The following is a 23,099-nucleotide window of genomic DNA, read 5'->3' as shown; positions in this document are numbered from 1 at the left end:
TTATTCTTCTCCTTTTCCTCCTTCTCCTCCCACTTTGCCCCTTCCCCCTCCTTCCCTTGCTCCTTCCCCCTCCTTCCCTTGCTTCTTCCCCTCCCCCCCTTTCTCTTTCTCTTTCTCCTTTTCCTTTTCCTCTGCCTCATCCTCCTCCCTTTTTATTAATTTTCTCTTTTTTTCAATTTTTTTTTTTTTTTAGTTTTAGTGGACACAATATCTTTACTTTACATTTATGTGGTGCTGAGGTTCGAACCCAATGCCTCATGCATGCCAGGCGAGCACTTTAACCACTGAACCATAATCCCAGCCCCAATTTTCTTAATTAATAAAGTTATATCATGTTTCTGGATGGGAAGGCTTATTTCACCCTAATGTAATTTATAGTTTTGGTGTAATTATAGTTATTGTCCCAATGGATTTTTTTTTTTAATTTGACAGAGATGTTGTAGAATTCATCCAAAGATCTAAGCAAGCAAAAAGAGATAAGAATGCTGAATAAGACTAATGAGAGAACCTGAATGACCAGGTATAACACATTGTATAGCCACAGTCTTAGGGATTAGTATATGAATTATAGGCATGGGAATATACCTCATGGCATAGCAGATGCAGTGAAAGAAAGAATAACTACTAATAAGAATTTAAGTATAGAGTCACTGGGAGAAAGAATGAAATATTCAATTAATAATTCAATTAACAGTATTTGGTAAGAGTAGAGTCTCATGCCAAAAGTCAAAATACAATTCAGATTGATTTAAAAAATTAAAATGTGTCACAGAAGTTTTCCCAGCGGCCAGGCATTCTGTGTCTTGCACAGAAACTTCCTAGCCACCAAGCATGCCACAGTCATGAAGCTATCAGAGACCTCAATCCCAAATACAGAACCCCTACACATGTCAGAATGAGGCCTTCAGCATCACACCCAGACACCCGGTTGTAGAACTATCCTCAATGAGGCATGTTGCCTTCTTATCTAATTGAGGCTTAGGGAATATCATTAGAGCAGGACTGCTTTGTTGAAAGATTAATAGTGGCGAGCATATGAATAGGTATAAGAATTTTTAACGAGAAACAAATAAATCTCAAGAATACACATGTGATTGTGCCTGTTACCTTACATTGGGAAACCATATTATATATGATTAATAAATGATATTTATATTATCAAAAAAAAATTAAAATGTGGTCTGAGGATGTAGCTAGTAGTAGAACACTCACCTAAGGCCCTGGATTCAATCCATAGTGGCGTGCGTGCACACACACACACAAACACACAAACTGGACTGGCCTGTAATTCAATTACTAGGGAGGTTGAGGCAGGAGTATCTTAAATTTGAGGCCAGCCTGAGCAACTGTGAGACCCTGTCTGAAAATAATAAGATGATGATGATGAGGCCAGCCTGAGCAACTGTGAGACCCTGTCTGAAAATAATAAGATGATGATGATGACGACGACGACGACGAAATTTAAAAAAGAATTAAAGCTAGGTTCCTATCCTCTGTGAAAGGACATCCCTCTCTCCACCGAGAGTGTCCCGTTTCTCCTTTCCTATCCCTTTTAATAAATGCATTCCTATTACCCTGAAAAAGGAAAGTTAAAAATCTAAGGGAAAATAAAGAAGTTGTTTATACGGTCTCTTGGGAAAATCATTCTTAAAAAAATATTAAAAGTCAGACAACTTAAAATGTTTTCATGTTTGACCATATAAATATTAAACCATTGAAATTAAAAAAGACCTATACAAGCCTAAAACTTCTTGTTATAGGATTAGGTCTTAAATGATTTAGGATCTATTAAAATATAGAATAAAAATTTTCCTGGATTCTGTTTAACTTGAATGGGTCTCAGAAGGACACTGGGGAAGAAAGGAAAGAGAGGTGTGTGACGGGCAGGTAGAGTATTGTGTTCAAGTCAGTTTTTCCATTGTACAAAATACCTGAGATAAGCAACTTACAAAGCTCACAGTTTCAGAGGTTTCACTCCATGGTTGATTGGCCTGTTGCTTTTTGGCCTGTGGCAAGCAGTATATCTTGGTGGGAGCACATGGCAGAGCTGGGAAGCAAAGGGAGAATAGAAGGGACAGGGTCCCAGTATCCTTTTCCACTGACCTAACTTCTACTATTGGGCCCCACCTCCTCAAGGTCCCATCACCTCCCCAGAGCACCACAGACTGGGACCACACCATTAACACATGGGCCTCTGGGGACTTTTCACATCCCAGTACAGTTGATGTTGAAAGGTGGAGCCTGGTCTGGGGTTGCTGTCCGGCCTGAAAGTGTTATCTTATCATAGCGGGAGCTGAAAACTGGAGAGGAAAGGACATAGGAAAGATCTGGCTGGTCTTTGTAGTTATGTGACCCTGGCAGGTTTCCAGTCACTCAAGGCTCTCTGAGCACCAGATAGGATGCCCTAGTAGTGCAGTTCATCTCAGGTGGCACCCCTCGATGCCTAAATGTGGTAGAATTTCTAGGTAGGATTCTTTCTCATGCATCTGCATTTCTCTAAACCTCTATCTTTTTTTTCCTTTTGTTTTGTTTTCCTCGGGTTCTATGGGAGAACAGTAAAGTTCATAAGTAGGGAGAAGCTTTACTTATAAGTTCTTATTAAAAAGGGAAAGCAAATGGTATTAATGTTTTCAGGAGGACAGAGGATGCCTGGTAATTTAGTCATTTCCTCTGAAGTATGGTCTGTGGGCTGGAGACAGAATGGGAAGCAGTGGAATTACTAGTGCTTTTACTTTCTGTGAACTTCAGGTACCTCTTTTGTAAAATGGAATTAGTTTTTTTTTTTCTTTTCTTTCTTTCTTTCTTTCTTTTTTTTTTTCCAAGGCTGTGAGGATTAGATATAAAGCAGCTGACATGAATAGGCACACAGCTGTTATCAGCCTCTACATATTTTGTGTATTTTCTTATCTGACACCTCACTCACATATAAGCTTCAAGGGAACTTAAAGTTCTTTTTTTTTTTTTTTCCGGTTCTGGGGATTGCTTTGAGCTACATTTTCAGCCCTTTTTATTTTTTATTCTGAGATAAGGTCTTGCTAAGTCCTTATGCCCTCACTAAGTTGTTGAGGCTGGTCTGGAACTTTCTATCCTCCTGTCTCAGCCTTCCTGGTCTCTGGGATTCCAGGTATGCATCCCCATGCCCAGTGGAACTTTTAAGTTCTTGAAGTGAAGCATAGCAGAGTGTTGGGAGGGCAAACAGCATGCTCTCCAAGGGCCTCAATGGTCCAGACTGTTGTCCCACATACACCCTTCATGTAGTCCTGCCTCCTCCCATGCCCCCCAGCTCTCAGTGTGTTAGTCATCATTCTGAGGTATTTTATGCATAAGAAGACAACACATTTACTCTGACTTCCTGGGATCTGAGAAGAAAATCTACTCGTTTTGTCACATTCTGCTTTTTGAGGTTTTCTTCTAGCAAGATCCTGTGTTAAATATTTGCTAGGAGATAGGAAAAGGCACCAGGTTGCAGAAGAAAAGACAGCATGTGTGCTGACCATATCATGAGACCTACTCTCAAAGCAGGAAGGAGAAGTGGGAAAAGAGAAGGGAGGAGAAGGCTAGAAACATGTTCCTCTCAACATAAAGCCTTCCCCAGGTGGTCTTAGGGTGAGTTTCCCAGAGTCAATTGTTTTGTTTTGTTTTGTTTTTTCTTTTCTTGTAGTGCTGGAGATCAAACCCAGAGCCCAGGACTAGCTAGGCAAGCGCTTCACCACTGATTGCATCCCCAACTCCAACAAGGTGGTAGTGTGGTTTTATGGATGCTATCTATCCCATTTCACTGTTATTTGATTATTATCATCCCTGTGCTTAACCAAACCAAACCAAAGCAAGATCACATGCAGGGCTAGGCCAAGGATAGGGTTACCTCAGCCTTCCTTTTTCACAAGCCATAGAAGTCCCTTTTCTCCCCATTGACCTCCTGGACATCACACCCAGGTGGAGGGGCCAGAGAGGTATGTTTAGTCCTTCCTCCATCACCTCTGGTTATCCACTTGCCCTGCCCTTACCTGCCAAGTCTTAGTTAAAATAAAGTAGCAAACCTAGCAGCTCTGAAAAAAATGAATGAGAAGTTAATTTTTTATCTCTCTCTGTTATACTTAAAATTCTAGTGTTTATTCAAGAGTGACTTTTGACTTTCTGTACATGGTCTTCTGGATGCCTGATGAAAATGCAGATTGTTAGCCTCCCCTCCCCTCCAGGCTTTCTGGGCCAGACCTGGGGTGGAGCCCGAAATAGACATTTTCAATAAACAGTCCCAGAAATACATTGAAATTTGCTACCACTGTTATGCCATGTCACATTGTTTTATATATATATACCTTTATTTATTTATTTTTATGTGGTGCTGAGGATCGAACCCAAGGCCTCGCACGTGCTAGGCGAGCACTCTGCCACTGAGCTACAACCCCAGCCCGTCACATTATTTTTAAAGTTTTTTTTTAGTTGTTGATGGACTTTATTTGTTTGTTTGTTTGTTTGTTTACTTTTCTGTCATGCTGAGAATCGAACCCAGGGCTTTACACATACTAGGCAAGTGCTCTACCACTGAACCACAACCCAGCCCAACATTTCCTCTTTTATTTCTTTTCTTTCTCTCTTCTATCTCCCTTTATTGTCCCTTTTCTTTCCTCGTACCTCTGATTCCTGCTCACCTGTTTGCTCCCTTGTTCCTTCTTAATGCTAAGGGTTCAGAGTAGCCTCCAAGCTGTTCTTTTAACATAATATATTTAAGTCCTATGGGAACTCACTAGGACAGAAAAAAAGAAGTACATTTTATTACCTTGCTTGTATTCATAAAAGAAAGCCAAATAAAAAACTGTCTTCTCCAAGCATCAACTTTGGGAAATGCATGGTTTTCATGGAGGCATCATGTTTCCAGCTGTTCTTCCAGTGTAGGAGAGGGACCTGGTGTTTGGAAATGCCCTTCTGTAAGAAACATTGCTGTTATGATGTCCCAGGGAAGTTGGCCACCACCAGCCTCAGTACAGAAGACACTCACCTGGATACCCTGTGGGTGGGCACAAGGAGGGGAAGATGGGACTGGTGGGACAGGAAGTAGTGGAGGAGGAAGTGGGCTAGCATGAAGGAGTATGGAGTTCGGGTGATACCATTAGGGTCCTGAACCTCTGCTTTTGTTTTCACAGCCACTGAAGGAAGAGACCAAGATGAATGCAGAGGTGAGTCCTTTACCAAAACCATTTTAAGAGATGCTTTTTATTGCAATGTTCCTTATTTTTCCTCCGCAGGATATCCTTTCTCCCCACAGAGCTTTCAGAAACACAAATTTGCAAACATTTCTCTTCCATCCTACTGATGTGCACCTGGTTCTGGGTGATGTAGGAAGAATGAGGCCCCTCTGGAGTTCTTATCCATGTCCATCCACCTTCAGTTAGAGTTAAATTTTTCACTACATCTAATTCTGGAATAGTACTCAGGAGCAGGGTGGCAGTAGGGTGGGGAGGGTGCTGCACTCACAGTCCCGCTTTATGTTATTCTGGGGACTCTTGATTTTGCTTACTAGGACCTGTCTTTGCATTGTCTTCTTGGTGCTCTCATTTCCTGTTCTTTGATCCAAGAAGGTATCTGGCATCTTTACCCCTTTGTTTTATTCATCTACTCATTCCTGCTCGTTCCTGCTTTCACTCCCTCCCTAGTCTAGCCTGCAGTTCATCCCTACTATTTCACTGATGCCCCCAACTTTTTTCCCCCCTGTCCTGCTCATCTACTTAGGCAAGCCCAGAGATTGTCTCCATGGAGTGGTGATCTGTTTCTCTGGGCAATTTGGTCTGGTTTTCATCTTTCCCCCTAAGCTCTGTACTCCTTACAGATCCCTCCCATTCTTAGCATTTAGATCACTTTTTATTTTACAAACAAAAATGTAAACATTCCATGTGACATCATCTCTCTTCATTCCTGCCTCTTCAAGTGTCTTGTTCTTTTTTTCTTTTAATATTTTTTAGTTCTCAATGGACCTCTATTTTTTTATTTATTTATATGCGTGCTGAGAATCAAACCCGGTGCCTCACACATGCGAGGCAAGCGCTCTTCCACCGAGTTACAACCCCAGCTAAGTGTCTTGTTCTTTAGTCACAGAGGAAAAGATGTTTATCAGTGAGAGAGGCTGTGAATACTGCACACCCCAACCAATGTGGCTCTTTTCCTAGAAGTCCAGTTGAAGGTCAGGCTCTAGGGCCCATTGATCCAGTGGCTCATTATGAAGGATACAGGATCTTTTCAGCTTTCTGCTTTCCCTCCAAGTGTTGTCTTCATCCTAGGGGCATTTCCCCCTTGTGGTTATTGGATGGCTGCCAGCTGCAATTGGGGCTACACACGTTCTCATTCCCTTTCAGCAAAAGAAAGAAGTGGCTTCCTGCAGCTCTTTCAGAAAAGAGGGAACCACTTTTTTTTTTCTAAGTTGTTATCCCCACCAAATGCCTCCTTAGGTCTTGTTGGCCAGCATCAGGCCACATGTCCATTCTGGGAACAATCACTGTATCTGAGGACTAGGGATTTTACTGCTTGGCTTAGACTGGACAGGTCTACCCTAGAGCAGCTTCACCTAGGCCAGAGGGTCTAAGAAGAGTGAGTGAATGTTGAGTAGCCTCCATCAGCATCTACGACATTTCTGACAAATGCACACCCTTCTCCATTACTCTGAGACTGCAGACCTTCCACTGCCTCCTAATCATTTCCTGTATCTTGTTGCATTGTTCACCTCTCCTCTACTAGGTCTTTCTCATCAGTAATTCAAAATGCTTTAGTTTTTGCTGTCTTCAAAGCAAAACAAACATCTGTCACTCTGCTTTTCTCCCCTTTGAGGCAGGCTTCTTGAACGAGATCACCATAGGTAATGTCCCTATTTTCTCATCCTTGAGTCATTCTCATATTATAGTTTGGCTTCTTTTCCTACTGTTATGCTGAATGAGGCTTGTCGGGGTCACTGATGATCTCTTTAAGTTGTATAAAAATTTACTTTTATAATAATTTAAGTACATATATCTAGTGCAGAACTCAAAAGTCAGAAGTAAGTCCTACCACTACCTTATCCTGACCAGCCCTCCTCTGGCAGGGGCTGACTTCTGTTGACCATACTCTTATGCCCCTGACCTTATCTGAAGGTTCCTATGGTTCTCCATGGGACTGACTCTGATTATCATGGTCTTTAAAGTTCTGAAGAAACAGCAAAAATTCTGCATTATTAAGCTCATATACCCTAGCCTAGTATTGGTTCTGTCACTCATCTCTTCTGTCCTAAATTACAACTTTTTCTTCTTTAATAACTTTTTTAAACCTCTTAAAACTTTTAAAAACATCCCTAGGCTTGGGTCCTCCTCTAAGTAAAAAGGAGCTTCTTGCTTCCCTTTTATATACAATCCTTCCATAGTCTAACTTTGTTCTCACAGCTCTGGGTCTGAGGGTAAGTAAGGTTGCCCATGGGCTCCATATCACCAAATTTGGTGGCAACTTTTCTGAAAGCATTTGATATTAGTGCTATAGTTTCAATCTTAAATGTCCTCCAAAGGCCTATGTGTTGAAAGCTTTGTCCGCCAATAGCACCCCAGCAAGGCACTATTGGTAGATGGGGTATAGTAGGAGGTCTTCAGGTCACTGGGGGCATGCCCTTAGAGAGGAGAGTGAGACCCTCGTCTCTTTCTTTCTCTCTTTTGCTTTCTAGCCATGAGGTGGGTGGTTTTGCTTCACTACTTATTCCTTCCATGATGCTGCCTTGCCACAGACCCAAAGCAATGAGGCCAACTGATCATAGACTAGAGAGACCCCCAAATCATGAGCCAAATACACGTTTTCTCTTTAGAAGATGATTATCTCAGGTATTTGTTATAGTGCCAGAAAGCTACCTAGTACAACTATTGACCACATTCTTCTTCAGATGTCCCCTTGATACCCCAGAGTTTCTGCCTGTATCTCTGGTTACTTATTCTCACACTCTTTCCTAGGCTCCTCTTTTGCGTACTCTTTAAGAGTCTGTGATTCCCAGAGTACTTCTCACCCTACCTGTGGCCCCAGGGGTGGGGAGATACTCATCAGTTCCCACAGCTTTCCTTTTCAGTTGTATAGTTAGAAAAGTCCAAGTGGAATTGTTCAAGCAGGTCTTTTGCCTCAACTCCAGATCTATACAGCCAGCAGCCAGTTACTCATCTTGATTTATAAGTTCCACAGGGACCCCAAACTCGTTTTAGCCCAAGCTGTGCTTGCTGCCTTTCTTCCATCCCAAATCTACTTCTCCTTGTGGGGTCCCTTCGGGGACTGCACTCCAACAGCCAGTTTCCAAATGCTGTAAATTCTTTCCTTAATTAAGTCAGTCCCCAAATTTATGTCACAGCACACTGTGCCAAACTTGGCTTGATGGCTATAATGGTTAAAAAAAAAAAAAAAAAAAAAAGTCATGGGACTTGCTGATAACATTTTTCAAAACTGTCTCTTTTTTTCTGCCTCGTCATCACTTCCTCACTTACTTACCCTCCTGTGGCTCTTTCTCTCTCCTGTCCCAGACACAAAGGACAGTCCTCCTCCCCAGTGCATGGCACATTGTCTTTACTAATCTGTGCGAGGCCCTCACTGCATTGTTTTTAATCCATCCCAGTTTTCACCCTGCCAAAGACAGCTTTGTGTTTGTGTATGTTCATGAAAACATTTTTGTTTTTGTGTAAATACCTTATAAATTTACATATGGTAAAACTGACCTTTTTCGGGGTCACACTGGTCCATCAGTTAAAATTCATGCTTAAATTTGTGTAACCATTACAGTCAGAGCACAGAAGCTCACTCCAGAGTTTCCTTTCTGTTGCCGCTTTGTGGTCACAACTCCCCCTCTTCAAAACCCATGGCAACCATTGTGTGATATACCTTTAATTTATCATTGTATATTGTTACAGTTTATATCTCATCCTCCTTTCTTATTTTCCCACTCCATATTGTATTCCGAGATACAACATTACACACCCATTTCAGCCTAACAGAAAGCTTTTGAGCAAAATATATTATTACCAATGTTTTATGATTGAGGGAAATGAGCATCATGTAAATTGGTCTAAGAAACAGGGTATTAAGAGGCAGGACGGCAATTAAGTCCTGATATGACTCTATGAATACCTTTATTCATGTCTAGATTCGGCTAATCCTGTCTATCCAGTTCTCATGTCATTTCTGCTGCATGAAAAATTTTCTTGAAGCCCGCTCTCTGGGAGGGACACCTCCATCTCATGAACTCCCATTGCCCTTTATCTCTTCTCAAATTTCTTTCTGTTCTCTTGACTTCAAATATACCTGTCTGCGTGCCTGATTCATCTTAGTATTGTCATATATCATCATTGAATGTTAGTTGACTAAACAACAGGATGATTCAGAAGCTGTGGAGTAATCTTATAACGTAGTCCAGAGGTTGGGTGGTCAGTGAAAATGTAGAGGAAAGAAATCATACAGCAGAATTTCCAGGGAAGACTTGCTGTGATTCAGAGGCTAGCTGGAGGGGGCAAGGACAGGAAGATCCTCAGCCCCAGTCCACCCTGTGAGCTCAGATTCCTGTCTATGGCAGGAATCACAAACATTTCAGGCCGGGTGCCTGATAGGATCATGGGGCCTCTGGCCTTTGTACACAAGTTCAGAGGACAGGCAGTCAGAGGGGCTGGATGATGGGAGTTCATCAGAGCAGGGAGAGGCCAGGTCAGGATGAAACAGCCAGGAAGAGAACTGGAGCTGGTAGAGGAGGTTGGCCTACAGCTCAAGGTGTTGGAGTCTTTCATCATAGAGATGCTCAGGGGCTTTAAAAATGAGGGAGCCCTTACTCTGGGAATATGGAGGAAAGAAAAGGAGAGATGAATGAGGCTTGAGCTTTGGAAGATATGTGTACCTAGGGGGATGAAGAAGGAAAGTGGTGAAGTATAAAGGAAAACTCCAGTACTGTGAAACAGAAGATGAAGAAGGAGTAAGTTTTAAAAAGGACCAATGTGTGTGAGGTCCAGGAGAGTGTGGCTGAGAAGCTCTTGAATGCAGCAGCGAGAAGGTTTTTAGATGACCTATGTGTGGATCATGTCCTGGTGAAACAGAGGTGTGGGAGTGAAACTCAGATGGCTGTGGAGCCAGGAGGGATGAGAGGAGGCAACAGTTGTAGCCCACAGGTGTGAGGAAGGTGATCTGGGGTTCCTGGTCAGGGGCAGAGAGCCCCAGAGCTGGGACAGCAGAGGACATCAAGCACTATTGAGGGAGCTTCAGGAAGATAGAGGAGAGTGAGCCGAAGGTGCTGCCAGCTGCAGAGAACATACCTTTGGTGTTTGTATTTATTTTAAGTGGTTGCTTATATTTTTGGTAAACAATATAATCACATACTTCAAAATTTTAGAGGATAAAAAAAAACTATGAGAAATCCTCATCCCGCCTACCCACTGCCCAGGTGCTCTGGGTCTTATGCTCCCAATGAGAACGTGTCACCACTTGCAGTGTTACTGGTTTCTTGACTATCCTTTAAGAGAGATTCTAAACAAATACAACACACATTTTTTTTTCCTTTAACTTCTCCCCTTTTTAAAAAACAACAATTATAGTACAAAACTATTCTTCGCTTTTATACCTGGCAATAAATCTTGGTGGGCAGTTCTTGTTATTTTTTTTCAAAAACACTCTGTATGGTATTAAGTTCAAAATAGAGGATCTCTGTTTAGCATTACACATGGTAGAAAATCTAAACATGATTTTAACAGCTCCATGAACAGATGCTCTGAAGGGCTTATAATTCCTTAACAGTCCTTACCTACCAGTTGCTTGCTGGAGCATTAACAGATGTGGGTCTTAGCTGAGCTTAAAGGCGTAAGTAACCATTGGCTAGAGTGATCCCATGATTCTTGAGCCCAACCAGATGTTTATCTCCCAAATAAACATTATAAGAAGAGAGAGATAGTAGGGGAAGAACCTGAGTCTCTGCAGATTAAAGGCCACACAGATAGTTAAGGGTGGAACTGGATTAAAAAAATCAAGTCTTCCTAGCTGCTGCAGCATATCAAGCAAACTCTTTATTCTTTGGCGTATTAGGCAGCTAAGAGCAATCCTTTTCCATACTTAAAGAACTTTCATTTTCTTTTTTATAGCTGTGTAATATTTCATTTTACAGGTATACCATAACTTATGCAACCAGTCTCCTGTACTGACAGATAAGTTGTTTTGATCATTTGCTTGTTATAAGCAAGGCTGCAATAAGTTCTATAGGCTACATTCTCACAGATGGACTTACCAGAGTGAACAGTATTTGCATTTTAGGCTGTGATGAATTTTCCCAAGTTGGTCTCTATAAATTCGGTTGCTTGTTTATCTCTCTCTGCTAGTTTTAGTTGCTATGACTAAATACCTGAAAAAAATCAAGCTAATTAAAGGAAAAGGTTTATTCTGGCTCACAGTTTTAGAAGTTTCGGTCCATGTTTGCTTGGCCTTATTGTTTGGGGCCTATGGCAGCATAGTACACCATTGCAGGAACATGTGGCAGAGGAAGCCTATTCACCTTATGGTAGCCAGGAATCAGAGAGACCCAAAGGGGCAGAGGGCCCAATAATCACTTCAAGGGTATTTCCCCAGGGCCCTAGCTTCCTTCAACTAGGTACCACCTTTTAAAAGTTCCACCTCTTGCTAATAGCACCAGAGGCTGGACCACACCTTTAGCACATGGGCATTTGGATGATGTTTCAGATCCAAAGCGTAGCACTCTCCCTTCTGCAACCTGTGACTGTACTTGTTTCCCCTCGCCCAACCAGATGCTTTTTCATCTTTGAAAACAATGGATGAAAAACTACTAGCTTTTTTTTTTTCCTTGTTTCAAATTGTCTTTCCCCTTCCCAGAATAGTGGTCTGGTACTGGCCTTCATGTCTCACACCTTAAAATTTCTTCTACAGTGATTTTTTATTTTCTTCTAAACTTTTCACCTCAAAAATCTTTCTAAGTTGGCAGAATGCACTCTCTGAATCCTAACTTTTCTGTGAATACTATTTTCAGGTCTGGAAGTGCCAAACACCAGTCTCTCTGTCCTAGGATAAGGGAGCAAGTTCACTCTGTGAATATGATTTGATCCTGAATTCATTTTTTTAGTCACTTTACTGACCCTTAGATGTGTCCCTATCTCAAAACTACCCCTGTTTCTTTATTTCTTAAAATACCACCTCCATAGTGGTGTTTTACAAGATAATTAAGACAGCAGAAGACAACTACAAATGGAATTTTAGACATTCTGCTCTCTGGAAGTCCATTGCTCTCTCCTCTGTGGGGCATTTTTACTGGTTCCTTTCTCTGCAAACTTTAGCCTCCTCACAACTTGTGTGCATTTCCCCTCCTGACACTTGTCTCTCCTCCCCTTTTCTTTGCCTCTGGTTTCTAGCCCCAAAGTTTTAGTGACTGCTACAGAGCTACACCTCCAGTCCTTCCCAGGTCTTTGATTTGCAGTTTCCTTTGCTTTGAAGAGGCCTTACATAAGATGAAGAGGCTCTGGCAGTGATTTTCCTCAAAAATAAAGTTCTTTCCTTAAGAAGAACTCAACTTTTAAGAAATCAGTATTTTCCACATCTTGTTCCCGTATCTTGTCTTGGAGAACAATACCTAAACCAAACCCAGAAGCAGTTCATAGTGCAATCTGGCACATTATACAAGCCAGGTTCTGTGTACAAGTTAGTTAATAAGATGAAGAAAGCAGTTTAGCTTACTCATAGATAATGGAACTGTTTATTAACCTTGTAGTTTTTTTTTTTGTTTTTTTTTTTGTTGTTGTTGTTGTTGTTGTTTTGTTTTTAGCTAGCAGAAACTCATTATCCTGGAATATAGTAATTCAGTAGTTAATCTTAGGAATGCCATAAATATTTAACCTATAAAGAGAATTGCTTGTCTCCTTTTCTTTGTTAAAAAGGAAATAAATGTTTAATCAGGGAAATGTATTTTGGCTGACATGTTTCTCTGAGACTGTCTCACTGCTTTTTTGGTAATGAAACTGTCAAAAAACAACTAGACTGAACTCAAAAGGGATTTACTGGGTTAAATTGCCTATTTTCATTTGGGTATTATGACAGAAGACAAGCCTGGACTTATGTTTCCCAGAGTCCCCTTTTTATATGTGAAGTTGACCAGGTGGAAGCCTTCCCGGAAGACTTGGAAAACTGAAAACAGAGACACTATTACTCATAGCCAGGATCAGTGCCAGTCAGTGTGTGAGCCAAAGCCAGCAGGAATCATTCCCTCCCAAGCTATAGGCCCTGAGAGGCTACATGTGCCTTCCACATATCTTTGCTTCTGGGTAGACTCTGGAGAATCACTTGGTTTGTTTCCATATGGCAGGAAGATAGTGTTGGCTTCTCTAGCTTTAACATCTCAGGAAATGCAAGGGTTATGTAAGCCTTTAATCTTTAGCTTGGAATACATTCATGTACTGCATAATGGCATTCAGTTTCACCATGGGCTGCATATATGATGGTGCCTATGTCATAGAGCCTAGGTGTGCGATAGGCAATACCATCTAGGTGTGTTTAGGTGCACTCTGGTATTTGCACCACAATGAAATCACCCAACAGTGCATTGCTCAGCAGATCCCTATTATTAGTGACACATGACTACATATAAAATCTTTTCTCTTTTCCAGATAAAACCCTGTCTGGTATCTTGTGGGGTTTATAACAAATGTCAAAGTTAATTGTGTAATAACAATACAAAGTTCATGAAAGAGGAAATCCAAGAATACTATTGCAAGGTTCTTACATATGTTGTGTTGTAATATTACTTTAAGGAAGACTGTGATAAGTAAAGAGTAAAGTATATACAATAAAAAATCTTTTAAGTGGCCTCTTAAAAAAATCACAGTTATTTTTTTGTAAGTAACCAAAAAATAAGTACTCTGTTAATCTAAAAAAGGGCAGAAGAAGGGGGAGGAAGGAACAGATTGGCAATTTGACAAATTAGCAAGATTTGGATTGGATTTAGATTGAAACCCAACCATATCAATGATCCAAATTTAATTGTCAAAACACCTTAGCTAAAAGGTGGAGATTGTTATAGTGAATTAAAATGCAAGACCTGAATATATGCTACCTATAATAAACCCACTTTAGATGTAAAAACACATTTTAAAAGTAAAAGAATGGGGGAAATGTACCATGTTAATACTATTCAATGAAAATTAGGAGTGATTGTTAATATCAGACAAAAAATTATCAGGATATAATAATATAAAAATTATCAAGAATAAAAATAGTCATTATAGAATGATAGAGTCAATCAAGAGATATAGCAACCATCCTAAACAAATAAATATCTAATAATAGAGCTTCAAAATATGTGGGTCAAAACTGATAGAACTGAAAGAATAACTACACAGATCTACAAGACAATTATGTTCATAGGTTTTGCTGCCCCTCAATAATTGATAGAACAAGTAGAGAATCAGGAATATAGAAGACCTGAACAATGCAGTTAGACAGCTTGATCCAACAGGCTTATAGAGCACTCCTCCAAACATTAGCAGAAAAAGAATGTTCTTTTCAAGTGTGCCCTAAACATTACCAAGTATGTTAGTTAAGCTTTCCATTACTATAACATACCCAGAATAAATAAATCAGCTCAGAGAGTTAGTCAGCTCTCCATCACTGTGACACAGTACCTTAGAAAAACAAAGGAGGAAAGGTTTATTTTAGCTCATGGTTTCAGAGAGTTAAATCCATGTTCACTTGGCTCCATTGTTTCTGAGCCTGTGGCAAGGCAGAACATCCCAGTAGGGAGCATGTGGCAGAGCAAAGATCCTTACCTCATGGTGGCCAGGAATCAGAAAGAAAAAAAGGGAAAGCAATGGGCCAGGGACAAGCTATACCCTTCAAAGGTATACCTTCAGTGACCTCCTTTCTCCAACCAGGCCCCACTTCCTAAAGTTTCCACCACTTCTCAATAATGTCACCAGCTGGGGACCAATTCTTCAACATATAAGCCTTTGGGGCACGTTCCAGATTCAAACTACAACAAAGAGAAAAGGGTTATTTGGGTTCGCAGTGTTGGAGCTTCAGTCCATGGTCAGTTGGCCCTGTTGCCTCTGGGTCTGTGGCAAGGCCGCACACCACAGCAGGGAGCACAGGGCAGAGCAGAGCTCTTCACTTCCCAGCCAGGATGTGAAGAGAGAGAGAGAGGAAGAGACAAGGGTCCCTTAAGGGACCACCCCTAGGGAAGAGCTCCCGCTAGGCGCCATCACTTACATTTTTCAGCACCTCCCGGTAGTGAAGACCAAACTGGGAACTAAGAGTTTAACACATGGCCCTTTGAGAGACATTCTAGAGCCACACTCCAGCACCAAGATAGACCATCTCCTGGATCCTAAAAATATCTTAGTAGGGCTGGGGATGTGGCTCAAGCGGTAGCGCGCTTGCCTGGCATGCGTGCGGCCCGGGTTCGATCCCCAGCACCACATACCAACAAAGATGTTGTGTTCCCCGAAAACTAAAAAAATAAATATTTTTTTAAAAATCTCAGTAAATTTAAAAGGATTCAAATCATTTAAAGAATGGTCTCTGACCACAATGGAATTAAATAAAAAACAATAGGACAACATCTAGAAAAACTCCAGACATTCGGAAGGACTCTTGAACTAAGACTAAAGCAGTAGGCACAGGAAGAGAAGAATGAGTGGAGAGTGGTGACATGTGGATCTCAAAGGTGAGGAAAGGGGCCAGTCTGAAGTGACATCCATGTGTCCATGCTCAGACATTCAAGAACTGGGTTCAAGGAATGTGTATTTTTATTAGAGATTGTTTTTAATCAGTTTGTATTATATTAATTTGCTCTATAATATTAAAAAGTGGACTTGACACTTTTCAATAATAAATTTACATACAGCTTCCAGCAGTATACCTAAGAGATCTTAAAGTAGGTCTTAAAAATCTACAGTAGAGTTGGTTGGAACTCAGGAGACGATGAGGGGTTAAACCCTGTGGGACCTGAATCTAAGTCAGGTGACAAGTCACATCTTGCCCTTTTGCCCCCATCTCCCAGTGTCTTACTAAGCATCTATAGCCTCTGAATGACTTCCAGATAATCAGGTTCTCATATTCAGGGAGGACAGAGACTTAGTGACTTAAAGCGGAAAACTGCCTCCTCATTGAAGAGGTGGCAGTAAGAAGGCAGAGCCAAATGGAAGCCTTTCTGTTGGGTGTTCACAAAGTTTTCAACACATAGTTGAAGCCACCTCAGAAAAATGTTTTGGGTGGAGCTGACTTATCACTGAACCCACATTTCCAGGAGTGTCTTATCCCACCCTGAGAGTTGTGGCTTCTTAGGTTTCCGGGGTTGGCAGCTTTACTTGCTTGTCAGGACCCTGACTGGTCCTTTATTTTGCTGTTCTCTGATAGATGCCTGGAATGTCTTCAAACTCTACCTCAATCCCTTGTGTTTCAGCCCGAGAAGAAATTTGGCGTGGTGGTGGTTGGTGTTGGCAGAGCTGGCTCTGTCAGGATGAGGGACTTGCGGAATCCACATCCTTCCTCAGCGTTTCTGAACTTGATCGGTTTCGTGTCCAGGTGACTCACGCTTGCTTTGTGCCTTATAATTTGTAGAAAGCACAGTGAGGGATGAGGCCACAGCATGTGCTGCAGATTTCCCAGAAGGAAAAGAAAGGAAGGGAGAGCCAGCCCCCACCCCCAACCAAGAGAACCATGTCAGCTCCACAGGGTCTAGAGTTTGGGTGGGTAGAGAACTGAAGAGTGCTGGGTTTGCAGTTGGGACATGCAGTGAGTAGGTGCCTCATGAGGACTGCAAAGACAGAGAATATGAGCACAGGTCTCCATTACTGAAGGGGCACAGTGAACACATGGTAGGTTTGTCCCAAAAAGGCTTTAGGTGTATGCTAATTGATCATTACATCAGTCATCAGATGGTGGCCCTGAGCTTTTCTTACATTATTTTATTCTAAGTACAATTCAATCTCAGTTTACAGATAAGGAAACTGAGTCCCAGAAAGTCTGAGTAATTTGCCTGAGATCACAGCTAGAAAATCTTAAGAGCTAGATTTGAATGCAAGTCTGTTTGATTCCAAAGCCCATCTTCTAAACACTGTGTGTTCTTTTCCCATTGATAATTTGGAGGCCCACTTTTCTTAAGGATTCATTTATTTCCTATAACACAATGGAAAGCATACTTAACATCTTATCACCTTTTGAGTGTGGGTCAGGGAAGTTTCTTCTCAAATCTTCCCCCTACACACATACTACTCAGCAAGATAATCCTGTGTAACATCATTTATCAATACAATTTTAAATTAGATCCAGGCACTGGGCTAAGCAAGGAGACATGGCAACAATTTATGCAAATCTCTATTTCTAGTGCTTTAGAAGCATAAGTAATTATTGTGGTGGTCCATGCAGAGATTTTCTCATTTTAATTCATGGGACCATTTTCTTCCAGTCTGCCTGTCTTAAAACTATATTAAAATAGCTGCCATTCTGACTGGAGTGAGAGGAAGTTTTAGAGTGGTTTTGATTTGCATTTCTCTAATTGCTAGCAATGATGAACATTTTTTCATATATTTGTTAATTGATTGTATATGATCTTCTGAGAAGTGTCTGTTCAGGTCCTTGGCCCATTTATTGATTGGATTATTTGTTTTTTGGTGCTTAGCTTTATATATATATATATATATTTTTTTTAAATTAGTTGTTGATGAAGTTTTAAATTTTATTTATTTATTGGTATGAGGTTCTAGAATCGAACCCATTTTCGTGCCTCGCACATGCTAGACAAGCACTCTACCACTAAGCCACAATCCCAGCCCTGGTGCTTAGCTTTTTGAGTTCTTTATATAACCTAGAGATTAGTGCTCTATCTGATGTGTGAGAGGTAAAGATTTGCTCCCAAGATGTAGGCTCTCTATTCATCTCATGGATTGTTTCTTTTGCTGAGAAGAAACTTTTTAGTTTGAGTCCACCCCATTTATTGATTCTTGATTTTAATTATTGTGCCAAAGAAGTCTTATTAAGGAAGTTGGGGCCTAATCCCACATGATGGAGATTAGGGCCTACTTTTTCTTTTATTAGACGCAGGGTCTCCGAGGATGTGGGGTAAAAGGATACACTCATACCCTGCCGGTGGGACTGCAAATTGGTGCAACCAATATGGAAAGCAGTATGGAGATTTCTTGGAAAATTGGGAATGGAATCACTATTTGCCTAGCTATCCCTTTCCTCGGCCTATACCCAAAGGACTTAAAAACAGCATACTACAGGGACACACCCACATCAATGTTTATAGCAGCACAATTCACAATAACTAAACTGTGGAACCAACCTAGATGCCCTTCAGTAGATGAATGGATAAAAAAATATGGCATATATACACAATGAAATATTATTCATCAATAAAAGAGAATAAAATCATGACATTTGCAGGTAAATGAATGGAGTTAGAGAAGATAATGCTAAGTGAAGTTAGCCAATCCCAAAAAACCAAATACCAAATGTTTTCTTTAATATAAGGAGGCTGATTTGTAACGGGGTAGGGAGAGGGAGCATGGGAGGAATAAAGGAATTCTAGATAGGGCAGAGGGGTTGGAGGGGAAGGGAGGGGGCATGGGGTTAGAAATGATGGTGGAATGTGATGATCATTATTATTCAAAGAACAGGTATGAAGACACGAATTGGTGTGAATATACTTTGTATCCAACCAGAGATATGAAATATTGTGCTCTGTATGTGTAATAAGAAATGTAATGCATTCCACTGTTATATATAAATTTTTTAAAAACTATACTAAGGATTTAGAGTGGGCTTTAAGACACAAGGGAGCCCTAGAAGTTCTGGAATCTGCTCTTAACCAAACTTTTCCTCTCAGAGTCCAAGGGAGCTGCACACAGTGGGGAGATCAAAGTTATAGCACACTCTACTACACTCCTACCTGAAGCTGGGATTTGAACATGACACTTGGGCTCAGGACTGAAATGGAAATTCTCCTTTCCCCTTAATTCCTTACCACTTGGTTGTTATGAGGGAGAGAGTGGAAACTCCTCAACTATCCAAGTCATGTAGGAAGATGGCTAGCTCACACTTGTGCTATACTGTACCCCTGCTATTACCCATCACCTACTTACTGCTCCCCGTCACCTACTTGCTAAGCTCTACTGCCTATCCAGAAAGCCTGTTCTGAAACCCTAAATTAGCAGTGTTCCTTGCCTTCCCTGAGTTTACCACCCCTGCTCCCGAGCGCATTTCTCATGTTAGTGGTGGTAGTGGTGGTGATGGTGGTGGTGAGTGTGTATGTGTATTTGTTTTCTTCCCTCTACTAGAATTATTAGCTAATTGGAAGATGAGAATTTTGCTTTATTTTCCATGATCTCTCCTACAGTGCCCAGCACACAGTAGACAAACAATAAATACTGATCAGATGGAGCAGTGTAGGTTGGGTGACCCTGTGGGAGAAATCTAGCAGACTATCCCTTGGGAGTGGAATTTGCCTGAATTCCCTCTGTCTGCTGCAGTGGCTATTGGTTGGAGCTTCCTGCTGGCTGCCCCATATTGCTCTGTGACAGCAACCTTTCAGGGATTTCTCTCCTCCTTTAAACTTCAGAGAAGTAATTCAGACTTTTCCAGGTCTTGCACACTGTTACTGGTAGTATTGGCACTCTGTGCCAAGTCCCCTGACTTCAACCCTGAGGCTCCACAACGGAAATGGGAGGGATGAAGATTAGCTTCTTCTTTTCCAAAAGCCAATCTCTGGGACTTTGTTGAGAAGAGGAAAGAAGGATGGCACTCATTTATTTTAAGCTGACATCCTGCCTACTTTTGAGTTCTATTTCTTGGTTGTTCTGAAATAGACGGGACCTTGGGAGCATTGATGAAGTGCAGCAGATATCTTTGGAAGATGCTCTTTCCAGCCAAGAAGTGCAGGTTGCCTACATCTGCAGCGAAAGCACCAGTCATGAGGACTACATCAGGTAGGGGTTTGGTTGTTATTGTTATTGTTTGCTTGTTTGCAGTGCCAAGGCTTGAACCCAGAACCTCATATGTGCTAGCAAGTGCTTTACCACTGAGCCACACCCCAGCTTCAGGTAGGTTTTTTTTTAATGCAGGTAGTCTTTGCTTTACATTAAAAATGTGGAAAAAAATAAAGCCCTGCACATGAGTCTTAATAATCAATGGGGGAAATTGTTCTGTGATCTTTAAAAATAATTGTGAAAATGTTAAAAAAAATTCTTGTTTTCAGTTATAAATGTATAAGAAATGAAAAAAAATAGTAAAACTAATATTAACTTAGTACATGTAATTTGAAACATTAAGAATTCAAGTGTTTATTTCTTTGTGAGAAACCCCATTGAAAGTAGTTTGAACAGAGCTTACCTCCTTATTACACAGGTTAGGATACAGAGCCAACATCCTTGGTAAATTGTTATACTCCTTTCTAAGTTCAGATCAGCTTTCAACTTTTATTTATTTATTTATTTATTTATTTATTTATTTATTTATTTATTTATTTATTTATTTATTTATTTTGGTACAGGGGATTGAACCCAGGGTTGCTTTATCACTGAGCTACAGCCCCAAGCCTTTTTTTTCCCCTAGTATTCTTTTTAGTTGTAGACACAGTACCTTTATTTTTTATTTATTTTTATGTGGTGCTGGGGATTGAACCCAGTGCCTCTCATTTGCTAGGCAAGAGCTCTACAACTGAGGTACTACCCCAGCCCCCCAGGCCTTTTTATTTTAGTTTTAGACAGGGCCTCACTTGCTGAGGCTGGCCTTGAACTTGCAGTCCTCCTGCCTCAACTTCCTAAATCACTGGGAATACAAGCATGTGCCACCACACCCAGCCAACTTTCAACATTTTATCCTTTGCATTTTCAGTGTTGTGAAATATCTCCTAAGTTCCTTTACCATGAAATGTTTTTGCTATGAGACAAATGAGTAAGGAGATAGTAGTGTCATTGAATAGGGGAAATGCATTGTTTGTAGGGAAGGAGAGAAATGAAATGTGTGACTGCTTAGCCTAGAGCCTTTTAAGCATTTGGTGTGACCCAATGCAGAAGAAGGAACCCCAGAAAGAACTTGGCAGCCAACAGGAAAGTCCAGCTGAATTCCTGAGTAGATTCTTACACAGAACTCCAGCTGCTACTACTGTGCTGTTCCATGGGTTCCCTTAAAGTTCTCTGGCACCAGAGTTTATTTTCTTTAAAAAGTGATCATATAACTTTGTGCTTGTAAATACTTATACCCTACTATCAAGATAATAATATCCAGCCAGGTGTGGTAGTATACACCTATAATCCCAGCTACACCGTAGACTGAGGCAGAAGGATTCAACTCGTTCCAGGCCAGCCTGGATAACTTTGCAACTTAGTAAGACTTTGTCTCAAAATAAAATTTTTAAAAAGGGCTGGGGATGTACCTCAGTGGTAGAGTGCTTCCCTAGCATGTGCAAGAATCTGGGTTGAATCTTCAGTACTAGAAAAAACCATATATGAGATATAATTCTTCCTCCATATTCTCTGACACTGACTCTTGGCCCCATCATGATATATTTACAGAGACTCTCTTGCATTTACAGCATTCTGTTCTCTCTCATGCAGAGCATTTCAGTGAAGCTTATTTGAATGTTTTTTCCCTGTATTTCTCCTTTCCCAAAGGAAGTTCCTGAATGCTGGCAAGCATGTCCTTGTGGAATATCCCATGACACTGTCTTTAGCAGCAGCTCAGGAATTGTGGGAGCTGGCCGAGCAGAAAGGTGATGTATGCATTGTCTTGAATACAGACCCACTTAGTAAGAGCTTCTGCCTCCAGAATACCTGTGGTACCTGTGTTAGTCAGTATTCCATGGTTGTGACAAAATACCTTAAAAAATGAACTCAAGGAAGGAAAGGTTTACTGTGGCTCACAGTTTCAGAGGTTTCAATCCAAAGTCACTAGGCTCTGTTGTTTCTGAGACTATTAAACAGCATCACAGTAGGGAGCATCTGCTTACCTCCTGGGATCTGGGAAGCAAAAAAAGCAAGTGAGGTGGGGCTGGGGACAAGATATATCTTTTCAGGGCACATCTCCAGTGATCCTCCTCCAGCAGGGCCTACCTCCTACAGTTTTTAACCACCTCTCAATAGTCCAGTCATTCATTAACCCATCAATGGAGTGATCCATTGATGAGGTCACAGCCCTCGTGATCCAATCACTTCTCAAAAGCCCCATTTCTGAACATTGCTACATTGTACATCAAACCTTTGAAGGACACAACCTTTGAAGGACATTTGAGATCCAAACCAAAATCGTTCCATCGTCAATCATTACTCCTTTCAAATTTAATCAATCTCAGATATATATATTTCTTTTGATACTGGGGATTGAGCCCAAGGGTACTCTACCACCAATCCATATCCCTATGTCCCTAACCTTTTTTTTTTTTTTTTTTTTTTTTTTTTTTGCATACCAGGAACACTTAACCACTGAGCCACATCCCCAGCCCTATTTTGTATTTATTTAGAGACAGGGCCTCACTGAGTTGCTTGGGGCCTCATTGTTACGAGGCTGGCTTTGAACTCTTGATCCTTCTGCCTCAGTCTCCAGAGCGTTGGGATTACAGATATGCACCACAGCACATAGCCCTCACCCTTTCTTTTTTAGTATTGGGGACTGAATTTAGGGGTACTTGGCCACTAAGCTACATCCCCAGGCCTATTTTGTATTTTTATTTAGAGACAGGGTCTCATTGAGTTGCTTAGCACCTCGTTTTTGCTGAAGCTGGCTTTGAACTTGCGATCATTCTGCCTCAGCCTCTGAAGCTGCTGGATTATAGACGTGTGCCACTGTGCTCAGCAGCCCTGACCCTTTTTATTTTTATTTATTTTTATTTTTTTTATTATTGATTGTTAAAAACATTACAGAGCTCATGATATATCATCTTTCATACATTTGACTCAATTGGGTTTTGAACTCCCATTTTTACCCCAAATACAGATTGCACACTCACATTTTTACATAATGGCATATTAGTGACTGTTGTATTCTGCTACCATTCCTATCCCCTACTATCCCCCCTCCTCTCCCCTCCCCTCCCATCTTCCCTCTCTACCTCCTCTGCTGTTGTTCAATTCTCTCCCCTTTTTTTCCCC

General features: G+C 41.1%; 1 protein-coding gene across 2 annotated transcripts in view; it reads left to right on the top strand.

The window, feature by feature from the left end:
- The window catches only part of BLVRA (biliverdin reductase A), a 41,213-nt gene that overhangs the window by 5,483 nt on the left and 12,631 nt on the right, over nucleotides 1–23,099 (top strand). The window contains exons 2-6 of one of the 2 annotated variants that reach the window (XM_081285114.1): nucleotides 3,662–3,738; nucleotides 5,145–5,177; nucleotides 16,415–16,536; nucleotides 19,821–19,940; nucleotides 21,627–21,724. In XM_081285114.1, coding sequence (XP_081141240.1) covers nucleotides 5,166–5,177; nucleotides 16,415–16,536; nucleotides 19,821–19,940; nucleotides 21,627–21,724 — 352 coding nt within the window. In that variant the 5' untranslated portion in view covers nucleotides 3,662–3,738; nucleotides 5,145–5,165. The remainder of the gene's footprint in view (nucleotides 1–3,661; nucleotides 3,739–5,144; nucleotides 5,178–16,414; nucleotides 16,537–19,820; nucleotides 19,941–21,626; nucleotides 21,725–23,099) is intronic. The other variant, XM_081285113.1, reaches the window with a different exon arrangement.

The sequence above is a fragment of the Spermophilus citellus genome, assembly GCF_964194105.1.
Source record: "Spermophilus citellus genome assembly, chromosome: 3".
Lineage (NCBI taxonomy): Eukaryota > Metazoa > Chordata > Mammalia > Rodentia > Sciuridae > Spermophilus > Spermophilus citellus.
The sequence above is the reverse complement of the archived record's forward strand: the minus strand, read 5'-3'. Positions and strand labels throughout refer to the sequence as shown.